Source organism: Lampetra fluviatilis, chromosome 23, assembly GCF_964198595.1.
Source record: "Lampetra fluviatilis chromosome 23, kcLamFluv1.1, whole genome shotgun sequence".
Taxonomy (NCBI): Eukaryota; Metazoa; Chordata; class Hyperoartia; order Petromyzontiformes; family Petromyzontidae; genus Lampetra; species Lampetra fluviatilis.
This window is the reverse complement of record NC_136297.1, coordinates 3,852,739-3,868,513: the sequence shown is the minus strand read 5'-3', so window position 1 is coordinate 3,868,513 and position 15,775 is coordinate 3,852,739. Positions and strand designations below refer to the sequence as shown.

Below are 15,775 nucleotides of genomic sequence, written 5' to 3'. Positions count from 1 at the left end.
CCACCTCACCACCACCACCTCACCACCACCACCTCCCTCTGCTGTTCGCCGCGCAATGTCCACGAAGGTTGCCCCTAGCAACGCGAGCCCACGCGTTTTAAAATTAACTTCGTAAAAACTTTTTTAAAAAATGTTTAACATGTTTTATATTTAGTTTGTTGTATCCGCTACCTACGAAGCGACCTCGGTGATAATTGTAAGACAACAACAACAATAATAATTGTAACGATAATTATATTATTATTTTTTATTATTATTAAACTTCACGCGGAAGTGACGTTGGGTCAGGGAGTTTGAGCGGTCTGAGTTGCGGGGTGGGTCAGACCAAGTGCACCTAGCCTGGCACAGGCGCCCAATCAAAAGTAACTTAAGCCAATATAAACTCGGCTCTTTGTCTCCACAAATATAACCAAATGCTTCTTCTTGGTTCTTTCGGTAAAGTCACGTAGAAGGGAAATAATAAAATAATAAAAATAAAACAATAAAATATTATTTTATTTTACTATATTATATTATCCCCGCTCACGACCACCTGCACCGGTCCTGGGCCTCCCCTAGGTCGACTCAGCCTCAAACGAGTACCTGGTGCGTTGATGTATAAACATTGCCACAGTGCTGGACTTCATAGTTGCTGCTCGCTAACTGCACTTGCCCCAACAGTCTCTTAAGGTTATATGGGGGATCTTTGTCTTCGTTATTGGCAGTGTTAATCATGGGGGGCGGGTAGCTCCTTTTAAATAAAAATTTTTTTACATAAACATTTGTCCATTAACAGGGCACGGCGTTTGTTGTTTACATTTGAGCTAATTAAGCATGTTTTACTCAAAACAATTGCTTTTTTTTATTATCAACATGAAAAATTGTGATTTTTAAAGTTTATTTCACGGAAGTGACGTCACTTTATGAGGTCACGCCGGAAGTCGAGAAGCGCCCCCCCCCCCCTGGTAAGATGGCGGCGGCACGTCAGAAATCTAGACAGGAAGTGACGCGTCCGCATGTGGATGGACGATTGCCCGAAACGTCGCCTATTATTTATATATTTATTTATTTTGAACGCCACGCACAGTGTCATTGTGTTGCGTTTCCTTCTCTCCCTCCGTGTTTTATCGACGATGCACCGCGGCAATGCATGACAGCCGGAAGTTACGTCACGAAATCGTTCCCTCCCTCCTCCCCCCTTAGTAAGATGGCGGCGCACGTGAGCAGGCTGGGGCCGCAGAGACACGCGCTGCTCAGGGTCGCGCAGAGGAGCAGGGAGAACGGGTAACCATGACGACAGCCAGTAACCATGACGACAGCCAGTAACCACGACGACAGCCAGTAACCACGACGACAGCCAGTAACCACGACGACGACAACAGCGTTCACACGCACGCTCGCAATACGGCAACCCATCACCACCACGTGACCACAGCCACTGCAACCACAACTACCGCACAACAATCTACATACAACGACCAACAACAATCAACAGCATTGACAACAATCACGATAATCATACAGCAACCCCCCACTACCACCACCACCACCACGAGGTACAGCCACGTGATCACAGCCACCACCAACCGGCACCATCGTTACTACAAGTACTGTAATGTACAGCAACCATAATACAACAACAACAATCAACAGCATCAATTCATTATAACTCTACAGCAAAGCATGCCACCGCGGGATACAGCCACAACCACGAGATCACAGCCACAAGAGCCGCAAACACCGCATCCACTACCACAACAACTAACACCAACCACTCCTACAACAACAACAACAACATCACCATGATTACTCTACGGTTGTACAATAAACTAACAATCACCACAGCAACAATCAGACTTGGGGCTCTGGGTTGAGCCTCCAGTTGGACAACAGACTGGACTGATAATAGAGTTCGGGTTCTGGTCTGCGCTAGAGTCTAGGGTCCGGTTTAAGGTTAGCGTTACAGTTGTATCGGAGTGCGGGTTTCGGGTTCTTAGTTATGGTTAAGGACCCGATGCTAACGGTGCTTGTGTCTCCCTGTCCCCGTGTCTCCCTGTCTCCGTGTCTCCCTGTCCCCGTGTCTCCCTGTCTCCCTGTCCCCGTGTCTCCCTGTCCCCGTGTCTCCCTGTCTTCCTGTCCCCGTGTCTCCCTGTCCCCGTGTCTCCCTGTCCCCGTGTCTCCCTGTCCCCGTGTCTCCCTGTCCCCGTGTCTCCCTGTCTCCCTGTCCCCGTGTCTCCCTGTCCCCGTGTCTCCCTGTCCCCGTGTCTCCCTGTCTCCCTGTCCCCGTGTCTCCCTGTCCCCGTGTCTCCCTGTCCCCGTGTCTCCCTGTCCCCGTGTCTCCCTGTCTCCCTGTCCCCGTGTCTCCCTGTCCCCGTGTCTCCCTGTCTCCCTGTCCCCGTGTCTCCCTGTCTCCCTGTCTCCCTGTCCTCGTGTCTCCCTGTCTCCCTGTCCCCGTGTCTCCCTGTCCCCGTGTCTCCCTGTCCCCGTGTCTCCCTGTCCCCGTGTCTCCCTGTCCCCGTGTCTCCCTGTCCCCGTGTCTCCCTGTCCCCGTGTCTCCCTGTCCCCGTGTCTCCCTGTCTCCCTGTCCCCGTGTCTCCCTGTCCCCGTGTCTCCCTGTCCCCGTGTCTCCCTGTCTCCCTGTCCCCGTGTCTCCCTGTCCCCGTGTCTCCCTGTCCCCGTGTCTCCCTGTCCCCGTGTCTCCCTGTCTCTCTGTCCCCGTGTCTCCCTGTCTCCCTGTCCCCGTGTCTCCCTGTCCCCGTGTCTCCCTGTCTCCCTGTCTCCCTGTCCCCGTGTCTCCCTGTCCCTGTGTCTCCCTGTCCCCGTGTCTCCCTGTCTCTCTGTCCCCGTGTCTCCCTGTCCCCGTGTCTCCCTGTCCCCGTGTCTCCCTGTCCCCGTGTCTCCCTGTCCCCGTGTCTCCCTGTCCCCGTGTCTCCCTGTCCCCGTGTCTCCCTGTCTCCCTGTCCCCGTGTCTCCCTGTCCCCGTGTCTCTGTGAGCAGCTTCTGCACGAGCATCGCCCGTGCCCAGCAGCAGGTGGCAGCAGAGACGCGATCAGGTGACGTTGGCCATGTCCCCAAGATGATGATGGTGCTGGTGATGGTGGCAGTGGTTGGTGATGGTGGCAGTGGTTGGTCGTGGTGATGGCAGTGGTTGGTCGTGGTGATTGATGATGGCAGTAGATGTTGGTGGTGATTATGGCAGGGGTTGGTGGTGGTGATGGTCAAAAGTCTGTCAAGGCTATATGGGGCATCTTTGCCGTGCGTGTGGTCACGTAGCGGTGTGCGTGGTGGTAATGTGGGACGTGTGTTGGTGGTGTGTGCGCCCGTCTGCTCAGAGCCTCCCCAAGGTGGAATTGTCATTCCCCGACGGAAGACATGGTTTGTGCCACACGTCACGCACATATGTGTCACACACACACACACATGGGTCACACACACGGACACACACGGACACACGCGTCGCACACGCGCGTCACACGCGTGCACACGTCACACACTCGCGTCACGTGCACACCTCTGCTGGTACTCCCGTTTATGTCACGTGGTTACCTGGCGCTGCGGCGTCAAGCGCAGTGACCGCCATTGCGATGTGATGCCACGGATGTTTCACGTGCCGCGACCCGTCACGTGATGAGTTGTCGCGTCGTGTTCCCTGTGATCCAGGGAGCGCACAGCCGTGCTGAGATGCCTTGCGCGCACCGTGGCTCCGGTAGGGTCTGCCACACCACCACCACCACCATCACCACCACCACCACCACGATCGTCACACCTGCACACCCACTGACATTACACATCCCACCACCACCAAGCACCGAACGCAGATAACCATTTCGATTGAAAGCTTTCGTGACTGCAGGGATTCATCTTCTTGGTTCTTTCGGTAAAGTCACGTAGAAGGGAAGTAACAAAATAATAAAAATAAAACATAGTAAAATAATTCTCACGACGTTTCGGCCACAACGCAAACAGCCGTCTTCAGGTGAAGCTTCACACACACTGCTTGCGTTGTGGCCGAAACGTCGTGAGAATTATTTTAATATGTTTTATATTTATTATTGTATTACTTCCCTTCTACGTGACTTTACCGAAAGAACCAAGAAGCAGATAACCATGCTAATCGGAGGTGACCACTCACTGAGATTACACACACCCTCACCACCACCACTACCACCGCCCCTGCTCACCCACTGAAAATGTACACACCACCACCACCACACCTGCCCACCCATTGGCATTACACACACACACACGCACACACACGTGCACGCGTGCGTACACCGTCCTGTATGTGCGCGCTGTCGAGATGTCTCCCTGGTTTTGTCGGTGTGCCGTCTCTGCTCAGGACCCAACTGCGTGGCACTACACCCTCCAGGACGACCGCTACCTCACCCCAATCAACATGGCCGAACAGGTAAGGTACCGTGGGCGAGTGAGTGGGCGAGTGAGTGTGCGGGTGAGAGTGAGTGGGCGAGTGAGTGTGCTGGTGAGAGTGAGTGGGCGAGTGAGTGTGCGGGTGAGAGTGTGTGCGCGAGTGAGTGCGAGTTTGTGTCTTACGGAGGTTCGTTCGAGGATGCCAGTGAGGCAGTTGGAGGCAGTCGCTAACCAGCGAGGGCGGAGGGCGGAGGGCGGAGGAGCGACGCTCGCAACAACGAGCGGAGCGCCGGGCGGATAAAACGCAGCGAGTGTCTGTGTGTAGCATGTGTGTGTGTAACGTGTGTGTGTGTAACGTGTGTGTAACGTGTGTGTGTGTGTGTAACGTGTGTGTGTGTAACGTGTGTGCGTGTGTGTGTAACGTGTGTGTAACGTGTGTGTGTGTGTAACGTGTGTGTGTGTGTAACGTGTGTGTAACGTGTGTGTGTGTGTAACGTGTGTGTAACGTGTGTGTGTGTAACGTGTGTGTGTGTAACGTGTGTGTGTGTGTAACGTGTGTGTGTGTAACGTGTGTGCGTGTGTGTGTAACGTGTGTGTGTAACGTGTGTGTGTGTGTAACGTGTGTGTGACGTGTGTGTAACGTGGGTGTAACGTGTGTGTGTGTGTAACGTGTGTGTAACGTGTGTGTAACGTGTGTGTAACGTGTGTGTAACGTGTGTGTGTGTAACGTGTGTGTGTGTAACGTGTGTGTAACGTGTGTGTGTGTGTAATGTGTGTGTGTGTAACGTGTGTGTAACGTGTGTGTGTGTGTAACGTGTGTGTAACGTGTGTGTGTGTGTAACGTGTGTGTGTGTGTAACGTGTGTGTAACGTGTGTGTAACGTGTGTGTAACGTGTGTGTAACGTGTGTGTAACGTGTGTGTGTAACGTGTGTGTAACGTGTGTGTGTGTGTAACGTGTGTGTAACGTGTGTGTGTGTGTAACGTGTGTGTGTGTGTAACGTGTGTGTAACGTGTGTGTAACGTGTGTGTAACGTGTGTGTAACGTGTGTGTAACGTGTGTGTGTGTGTAACGTGTGTGTGTGTAACGTGTGTGTGTGTGTAATGTGTGTGTAACGTGTGTGTAACGTGTGTGTAACGTGTGTGTAACGTGTGTGTGTGTGTAACGTGTGTGTGTGTGTAACGTGTGTGTGTGTGTAACGTGTGTGTAACGTGTGTGTAACGTGTGTGTAACGTGTGTGTAACGTGTGTGTGTGTGTAACGTGTGTGTGTGTGTAACGTGTGTGTGTGTGTAACGTGTGTGTAACGTGTGTGTGTGTGTAACGTGTGTGTGTGTAACGTGTGTGTAACGTGTGTGTGTGTGTAACGTGTGTGTGTGTAACGTGTGTGTAACGTGTGTGTAACGTGTGTGTGTGTAACGTGTGTGTAACGTGTGTGTAACGTGTGTGTAACGTGTGTGTAACGTGTGTGTGTGTGTAACGTGTGTGTGTGTAACGTGTGTGTAACGTGTGTGTAACGTGTGTGTAACGTGTGTGTGTGTGTAACGTGTGTGTGTGTGTAATGTGTGTGTGTGTAACGTGTGTGTAACGTGTGTGTAACGTGTGTGTAACGTGTGTGTGTGTGTAACGTGTGTGTAACGTGTGTGTAACGTGTGTGTAACGTGTGTGTGTGTAACGTGTGTGTAACGTGTGTGTAACGTGTGTGTGTGTGTAACGTGTGTGTGTGTAACGTGTGTGTAACGTGTGTGTAACGTGTGTGTAACGTGTGTGTAACGTGTGTGTGTGTGTAACGTGTGTGTGTGTAACGTGTGTGTAACGTGTGTGTAACGTGTGTGTAACGTGTGTGTGTGTGTAACGTGTGTGTGTGTGTAATGTGTGTGTGTGTAACGTGTGTGTAACGTGTGTGTAACGTGTGTGTAACGTGTGTGTAACGTGTGTGTAACGTGTGTGTGTGTAACGTGTGTGTGTGTGTAACGTGTGTGTAACCTGTGTGTGTGTGTAACGTGTGTGTGTGTAACGTGTGTGTAATGTGTGTGTGACGTGTGTGTAACGTGTGTGTAACGTGTGTGTGACGTGTGTGTGTGTGTAACGTGTGTGTGTGTAACGTGTGTGTGACGTGTGTGTAACGTGTGTGTAACGTGTGTGTAACGTGTGTGTGACGTGTGTGTGTGTGTAACGTGTGTGTGACGTGTGTGTAACGTGTGTGTAACGTGTGTGTGACGTGTGTGTAACGTGTGTGTAACGTGTGTGTGACGTGTGTGTGTGTGTAACGTGTGTGTGACGTGTGTGTGTGTGTAACGTGTGTGTGTAACGTGTGTGTAACGTGTGTGTAACGTGTGTGTAACGTGTGTGTGTGTGTAACGTGTGTGTGTGTGTAATGTGTGTGTGTGTAACGTGTGTGTAACGTGTGTGTAACGTGTGTGTAACGTGTGTGTAACGTGTGTGTAACGTGTGTGTGTGTAACGTGTGTGTGTGTGTAACGTGTGTGTAACCTGTGTGTGTGTGTAACGTGTGTGTGTGTAACGTGTGTGTAATGTGTGTGTGACGTGTGTGTAACGTGTGTGTAACGTGTGTGTGACGTGTGTGTGTGTGTAACGTGTGTGTGTGTAACGTGTGTGTGACGTGTGTGTAACGTGTGTGTAACGTGTGTGTAACGTGTGTGTGACGTGTGTGTGTGTGTAACGTGTGTGTGACGTGTGTGTAACGTGTGTGTAACGTGTGTGTGACGTGTGTGTAACGTGTGTGTAACGTGTGTGTGACGTGTGTGTGTGTGTAACGTGTGTGTAACGTGTGTGTGTGTGTAACCTGTGTGTGTAACGTGTGTGTAACGTGTGTGTAACGTGTGTGTGACGTGTGTGTGTGTGTAACGTGTGTGTAACGTGTGTGTAACGTGTGTGTGTGTGTAACGTGTGTGTAGCGTGTGTGTGTAACCTGTGTGTGTAACGTGTGTGTGTGTGTGTGTGTGTGTAACGTGTGTGTAGCGTGTGTGTGTAACGTGTGTGTGTGTGTGTGTGTGTAACGTGTGTGTGTGTGTGTGTGTAGCGTGTGTGTAGCGTGTGTGTGTAACGTGTGTGTGTAACGTGTGTGTGTAGCGTGTGTGTGTAGCGTGTGTGTGTAACGTGTGTGTGTAACGTGTGTGTGTGTAGCGTGTGTGTAGCGTGTGTGTGTGTGTAACGTGTGTGTGTGTGTAACGTGTGTGTGTAACGTGTGTGTGTGTGTAACGTGTGTGTAACGTGTGTGTGTGTAACGTGTGTGTGTAACGTGTGTGTGTAACGTGTGTGTGTGTAACGTGTGTGTGTAGCGTGTGTGTGTAGCGTGTGTGTAGCGTGTGTGTGTAGCGTGTGTGTGTAACGTGTGTGTGTGTGTGTGTAACGTGTGTGTAACGTGTGTGTGTGTGTAACGTGTGTGTGTGTGTAACGTGTGTGTAGCGTGTGTGTAACGTGTGTGTAACGTGTGTGTAACGTGTGTGTGTGTGTAACGTGTGTGTAACGTGTGTGTAACGTGTGTGTAACGTGTGTGTAACGTGTGTGTGTGTGTAACGTGTGTGTAACGTGTGTGTAACGTGTGTTTAACGTGTGTGTGTGTGTGTAACGTGTGTGTAACGTGTGTGTGTGTGTGTAACGTGTGTGTAACGTGTGTGTGTGTGTGTAACGTGTGTGTAACGTGTGTGTGTGTGTAACGTGTGTGTAACGTGTGTGTAACGTGTGTGTAACGTGTGTGTAACGTGTGTGTGTAACGTGTGTGTGTAACGTGTGTGTGTGTAACGTGTGTGTGTGTGTAACGTGTGTGTAACGTGTGTGTAACGTGTGTGTGTGTGTAACGTGTGTGTGTAACGTGTGTGTAACGTGTGTGTGTGTGTAACGTGTGTGTGTAACGTGTGTGTAACGTGTGTGTAACGTGTGTGTAACGTGTGTGTAACGTGTGTGTGTAACATGTGTGTAACATGTGTGTAACATGTGTGTAACGTGTGTGTAACGTGTGTGTGTAACATGTGTGTAACATGTGTGTAACATGTGTGTAACGTGTGTGTAACGTGTGTGTAACGTGTGTGTAACGTGTGTGTAACGTGTGTGTGTAACGTGTGTGTGGCGTGTGTGTAACGTGTGTGTAACGTGTGTGTAACGTGTGTGTGTGTGTAACGTGTGTGTAACGTGTGTGTAACGTGTGTGTAACGTGTGTGTAACGTGTGTGTAACGTGTGTGTGACGTGTGTGTGTGTGTAACGTGTGTGTAACGTGTGTGTAACGTGTGTGTGTGTGTAACGTGTGTGTAGCGTGTGTGTGTAACCTGTGTGTGTAACGTGTGTGTGTAGCGTGTGTGTAGCGTGTGTGTGTAACGTGTGCGTGTGTGTAACGTGTGTGTGTGTGTGTGTGTGTAACGTGTGTGTGTGTGTAACGTGTGTGTGTGTGTAGCGTGTGTGTAGCGTGTGTGTGTAACGTGTGTGTGTAGCGTGTGTGTAACGTGTGTGTGTGTGTAACGTGTGTGTAACGTGTGTGTAACGTGTGTAACGTGTGTGTAACGTGTGTGTGTGTGTAACGTGTGTGTAACGTGTGTGTAACGTGTGTGTGTGTGTAACGTGTGTGTAACGTGTGTGTAACGTGTGTGTAACGTGTGTGTGTGTGTAACATGTGTGTAACGTGTGTGTAACGTGTGTGTAACGTGTGTGTGTGTGTAACGTGTGTGTAACGTGTGTGTAACGTGTGTGTAACGTGTGTGTGTGTGTAACGTGTGTGTAACGTGTGTGTAACGTGTGTGTAACGTGTGTGTGTGTGTAACATGTGTGTAACGTGTGTGTAACGTGTGTGTAACGTGTGTGTGTGTGTAACGTGTGTGTAACGTGTGTGTAACGTGTGTGTAACGTGTGTGTGTGTGTAACGTGTGTGTAACGTGTGTGTAACGTGTGTGTAACGTGTGTGTAACGCGTGTGTAACGTGTGTGTGTGTGTAACGTGTGTGTAACGTGTGTGTAACGTGTGTGTGTGTGTAACATGTGTGTAACGTGTGTGTGTAACGCGTGTGTAACGCGTGTGTAACGTGTGTGTGTGTAACGCGTGTGTAACGTGTGTGTAACGTGTGTGTGTGTAACGCGTGTGTAACGCGTGTGTAACACGTGTGTGTGTGCGTCGTGTGTTGACAGAAACTCTTTAAGCTGGCTCAGGAGTCGGGGAAGAATGCAGCGAAGTACATCGTCAACAACTACCCTCACCTGTTCACCACGCAGCAGGCGGAGCCCCACATTGCAGTAGGACACCTCCTCACACCTCCTCACACCTCCTCACACCTCCTCACACCTCCTCACACCTCCTCACACCTCCTCACACCTCCTCACACCTCCTCACAGCCGCTCACACCTCCTCACACCTCCTCACACCTCCTCACACCTCCTCACACCTCCTCACACCTCCTCACAGCTCCTCACACCTCCTCACACCTCCTCACACCTCCTCACACCTCCTCACAGCTCCTCACACCTCCTCACAGCCGCTCACACCACAGCTGTCGCACCCGCACCTCATACTCGCCGACAGCACTTGCCCCAACAGCCTGTGTGGGCTACGCGGGGGATCTTTGTCCTTGCTCATAATCAACGTGTTTTGGGTTCAGATGGCGTTATTCATAAATGTGTCGTAACCCTCCACCACCCGACACGGCCAATCAGCAAAACAAAAGTGTCACGTTGACAAAAGACGAAATAGTTCACTGCTTTAGCCCACCGGTGTGTTGAAGCGTGAAACCACAGCATTTACAAGTTTTTGAGTAGCACGACGTTTCGCTGGTAATTGCATCCAGCATCATCATCGGGCAATTCGCCAGAATGGTGAGGGGCTCTGCTCTGTCTCCCGGTCTTAACTAGAGCAGCAGCAGCAGCAGCAGGTGACGGCATCATCAACTCATGAGGTGCAACGACTTGTGTCCGTGTGTGCGGCAGGGGTTCATGCCGCAGCAACTGCGTCCGCTGAGGGAGGGCGCCAGCGTAGAGGCGTTACAGGAGCTCATCGCGCTGCACCACGCGCAAGCTGCCACCCTCATGTACGACTCGCTGGTGCAGGCCGGTGAGTCGCCCCCGCTCGCTCACTCGCTCGCTCACTTGCTCACTCACCCACTCGCTCACCCGCTCGCTCACTCGCTCGCTCGCTCGCTCACCCGCTCGCTCGCTCACCCGCTCACTCACCCGCTCGCTCACTCGCTCGCTCACTTGCTCACTCACCCACTCGCTCACATGCTCACTGATTTCGCTCACTCGCCCACTCACTCGCTCACTGATTCACTCGCTGGCTCACTCGCCCGCTCACTCAGTGACCCACTACAGCCTCGTGCAGGCCAGTGAGTCGCTCGCTCACTCACTCACCTGCTCACTCACTCACCTGCTCACTCACTCACTCACCTGCTCACTCACTCACTCACCTGCTCACTCACTCAGTGACCCACTACAGCCTCCTGCAGTCAATTGAGTCGCTCACTCACTTGCCCTCCCGCTCGCCCGTTCGCCCGCCCGCTCGCTCACCCGCTCGCTCACCTGCCCACTCGCTCGCCCGCTCACTCGCCCGCCCGCTCGCTCGCTCGCTACAAGCACCAGCTGTAGTCCCGCGCAACAGTCCCGTGGCACGTGGCCGCTTGATGGTCCCAGCCGCTCAACTTGTTCGGTTGCCGCGGGCGCCCTGCGCGTGTGCGCCGCGTTGTTTGTCTGCTTAGGAACGGCCGTTCCCATGGAGACGGCCAACCGCCTGCTGGACCTGCTCTGTTTCTATGGCGACCGGGAGCCAGAGGGCAGCCCCACAATGCTGAAGGAAGAAGCTGCCGGGGTAAGGGGCGACACGGGGTCACGGGGTCACGGGGTCACGATCGGCAATATGGACACGGAGACAGGCTTGTTGGCAATGGGGATACGAAGACAGCAGGGACATGGAGACGGGGAGACACAGGGACATGGAGACACGGAGACATGGAGACACAGGGACATGGAGACACAGAGACATGGAGACACAGGGACATGGAGACACAGGGACATGGAGACGGGGAGACACAGGGACATGGAGACACAGGGACATGGAGACACAGGGACATGGAGACACAGGGACATGGAGACACAGGGACATGGAGACGGGGAGACACAGGGACATGGAGACACAGGGACATGGAGACACGGAGACATGGAGACACAGGGACATGGAGACACAGGGACATGGAGACACAGGGACATGGAGACACAGGGACACGGAGACACAGGGACATGGAGACACAGGGACATGGAGACACGGAGACATGGAGACACAGGGACATGGAGACGGGGAGACATGGAGACACAAGGACATGGAGACACAGGGACACAGGGACACGGAGACATGGAGACACAGGGACATGGAGACACAGGGACATGGAGACATGGAGACACAGGGACACGGAGACACAGGGACATGGAGACACGGAGACACGGAGACACAAGGACATGGAGACACAGGGACATGGAGACACAGGGACATGGAGACACAGGGACATGGAGACACAGAGACACGGAGACACAGGGACATGGAGACACGGAGACATGGAGACACAGGGACACGGAGACACAGGGACACAGGGACATGGAGACACGGAGACATGGAGACACAGGGACATGGAGACACAGGGACATGGAGACACAGAGACATGGAGACACAGGGACATGGAGACACAGGGACATGGAGACACAGAGACATGGAGACACAGGGACATGGAGACACAGGGACATGGAGACACGGAGACATGGAGACACAGGGACACGGAGACACAGGGACACAGGGACATGGAGACACGAAGACACAGGGACATGGAGACACGGAGACACAGGGACATGGAGACACAGGGACATGGAGACAGGGAGACATGGAGACACAGGGACATGGAGACACAGGGACATGGAGACACAGGGACATGGAGACACAGGGACATGGAGACACAGGGACATGGAGACACAGAGACATGGAGACACAGGGACATGGAGACACGGAGACATGGAGACACAGGGACACGGAGACACAGGGACACAGGGACATGGAGACACGGAGACATGGAGACACAGGGACATGGAGACACAGAGACATGGAGACACAGGGACATGGAGACACAGGGACATGGAGACACAGAGACATGGAGACACAGGGACATGGAGACACAGGGACATGGAGACACAGAGACATGGAGACACAGGGACATGGAGACACAGGGACATGGAGACACGGAGACATGGAGACACAGGGACACGGAGACACAGGGACACAGGGACATGGAGACACGAAGACACAGGGACATGGAGACACGGAGACACAGGGACATGGAGACACAGGGACATGGAGACAGGGAGACATGGAGACACAGGGACACGGAGACACAGGGACACGGAGACACAGGGACATGGAGACACAGGGACACAGGGACATGGAGACACAGGGACATGGAGACAGGGAGACATGGAGACACAGGGACACGGAGACACAGGGACACGGAGACACAGGGACATGGAGACAGGGAGACACGAAGACACAGGGACATGGAGACACGGAGACACAGGGACACGGAGACACAGGGACATGGAGACAGGGAGACATGGAGACACAGGGACACGAAGACACAGGGACACGGAGACACAGGGACATGGAGACAGGGAGACATGGAGACACAGGGACATGGAGACACAGGGACACGGAGACACAGGGACATGGAGACATGGAGACACAGGGACATGGAGACAGGGAGACATGGAGACACAGGGACATGGAGACATGGAGACACAGGGACATGGAGACACAGGGACATGGAGACACGGAGACACAGGGACATGGAGACACAGGGACATGGAGACACAGGGACATGGAGACACAGGGACATGGAGACACAGGGACATGGAGACACAGGGACATGGAGACACAGGGACATGGAGACACGGAGACACAGGGACATGGAGACACAGGGACATGGAGACACAGGGTCATGGAGACACAGGGACACGGAGACACAGGGACATGGAGACACAGAGACACAGAGACACGGAGACACAGGGACATGGAGACACAGGGACATGGAGACACAGGGACATGGAGACACAGGGACACGGAGACACAGGGACATGGAGACACGGAGACACAGAGACACAGGGACACGGAGACACAGGGACATGGAGACACGGAGACACAGAGACACAGAGACACGGAGACACAGGGACATGGAGACACAGGGACATGGAGACATGGAGACACAGGGACATGGAGACACAGGGATTCGGAGACACAGAGACACAGAGACACGGAGACACAGGGACATGGAGACACAGGGACATGGAGACACAGGGACATGGAGACACAGGGACACGGAGACACAGGGACATGGAGACACGGAGACACAGAGACACAGAGACACGGAGACACAGGGACATGGAGACACAGGGACATGGAGACATGGAGACACAGGGACATGGAGACAGGGAGACATGGAGACACAGGGACATGGAGACATGGAGACACAGGGACATGGAGACACAGGGACATGGAGACACGGAGACACAGGGACATGGAGACACAGGGACATGGAGACACAGGGACATGGAGACACAGGGACATGGAGACACAGGGACATGGAGACACAGGGACATGGAGACACAGGGACATGGAGACACAGGGACATGGAGACACGGAGACACAGGGACATGGAGACACAGGGACATGGAGACACAGGGACATGGAGACACAGGGACACGGAGACACAGGGACATGGAGACACAGAGACACAGAGACACGGAGACACAGGGACATGGAGACACAGGGACATGGAGACACAGGGACATGGAGACACAGGGACACGGAGACACAGGGACATGGAGACACGGAGACACAGAGACACAGGGACACGGAGACACAGGGACATGGAGACACGGAGACACAGAGACACAGAGACACGGAGACACAGGGACATCGAGACACAGGGACATGGAGACATGGAGACACAGGGACATGGAGACACAGGGATACGGAGACACAGAGACACAGAGACACGGAGACACAGGGACATGGAGACACAGGGACATGGAGACACAGGGACATGGAGACACAGGGACACGGAGACACAGGGACATGGAGACACGGAGACACAGAGACACAGAGACACGGAGACACAGGGACATGGAGACACAGGGACATGGAGACATGGAGACACAGGGACATGGAGACACAGGGACACGGAGACACAGAGACACAGAGACACGGAGACACAGGGACATGGAGACATGGAGACACAGGGACATGGAGACATGGAGACACAGGGACATGGAGACACGGAGACACAGGGACATAGAGACACAGAGACACGGAGACACAGAGACACAGAGACACGGAGACACAGGGACATGGAGACATGGAGACACAGAGACACAGAGACACGGAGACACAGAGACACAGAGACACGGAGACACAGGGACATGGAGACATGGAGACACAGGGACACGGAGACATGGAGACATGGAGACACAGAGACACGGAGACACAGGGACATGGAGACACGGAGACACAGGGACACAGGGACATGGAGACATGGAGACACAGAGACACGGAGACACAGGGACACAGAGACACAGGGACACAGGGACATGGAGACACAGGGACATGGAGACACAGGGACACAGGGACATGGAGACACAGAGACACGGAGACACAGGGACACAGGGACATGGAGACACAGGGACATGGAGACACAGAGACACGGAGACACAGGGACACGGAGACATGGAGACACAGAGACACGGAGACACAGGGACACGGAGACACAGGGACACAGGGACATGGAGACACAGGGACATGGAGACACAGGGACACAGGGACATGGAGACACAGAGACACGGAGACACAGGGACACAGGGACATGGAGACACAGGGACATGGAGACACGGAGACACAGGGACATGGAGACATTGAGACACAGGGACATGGAGACACGGAGACACAGAGACACAGGGACACGGAGACACAGGGACATGGAGACACGGAGACACAGGGACATGGAGACACAGGGACACGGAGACACGGAGACACAGAGACACAGGGACACGGAGACACAGGGACACAGAGACACAGGGACATGGAGACACAGAGACACGGAGACACGGAGACATGGAGACACAGGGACATGGAGACACAGGGACATGGAGACACAGGGACATGGAGACACAGGGACACGGAGACACAGGGACATGGAGACACAGGGACATGGAGACACGGAGACACAGGGACATGGAGACACAGAGACACGGAGACACAGGGACATGGAGACACAGGGACACGGAGACACAGGGACATGGAGACACGGAGACACAGGGACATGGAGACACAGGGACACGGAGACACGGAGACATGGAGACACAGGGACATGGAGACACGGAGACACAGGGACATGGAGACACAGGGACAC

The 15,775-nt window shown here is 53.4% G+C and overlaps 2 protein-coding genes across 2 annotated transcripts in view; both read left to right on the top strand.

Annotated features, from left to right (window-relative positions):
- LOC144940615 (translocating chain-associated membrane protein 1-like) overlaps positions 1 to 15,775 on the top strand; it is a 443,732-nt gene that overhangs the window by 395,680 nt on the left and 32,277 nt on the right. The window lies entirely within an intron of this gene.
- Positions 1,172 to 15,775, top strand: part of PTCD3 (pentatricopeptide repeat domain 3) — a 75,941-nt gene continuing 61,337 nt past the window's right edge. The window contains exons 1-8 of the mRNA XM_078866870.1: positions 1,172 to 1,263; positions 2,977 to 3,032; positions 3,312 to 3,354; positions 3,640 to 3,685; positions 4,319 to 4,387; positions 9,480 to 9,584; positions 10,272 to 10,395; positions 11,036 to 11,145. Coding sequence (XP_078722996.1) covers positions 1,187 to 1,263; positions 2,977 to 3,032; positions 3,312 to 3,354; positions 3,640 to 3,685; positions 4,319 to 4,387; positions 9,480 to 9,584; positions 10,272 to 10,395; positions 11,036 to 11,145 — 630 coding nt within the window. The 5' untranslated portion in view covers positions 1,172 to 1,186. The remainder of the gene's footprint in view (positions 1,264 to 2,976; positions 3,033 to 3,311; positions 3,355 to 3,639; positions 3,686 to 4,318; positions 4,388 to 9,479; positions 9,585 to 10,271; positions 10,396 to 11,035; positions 11,146 to 15,775) is intronic.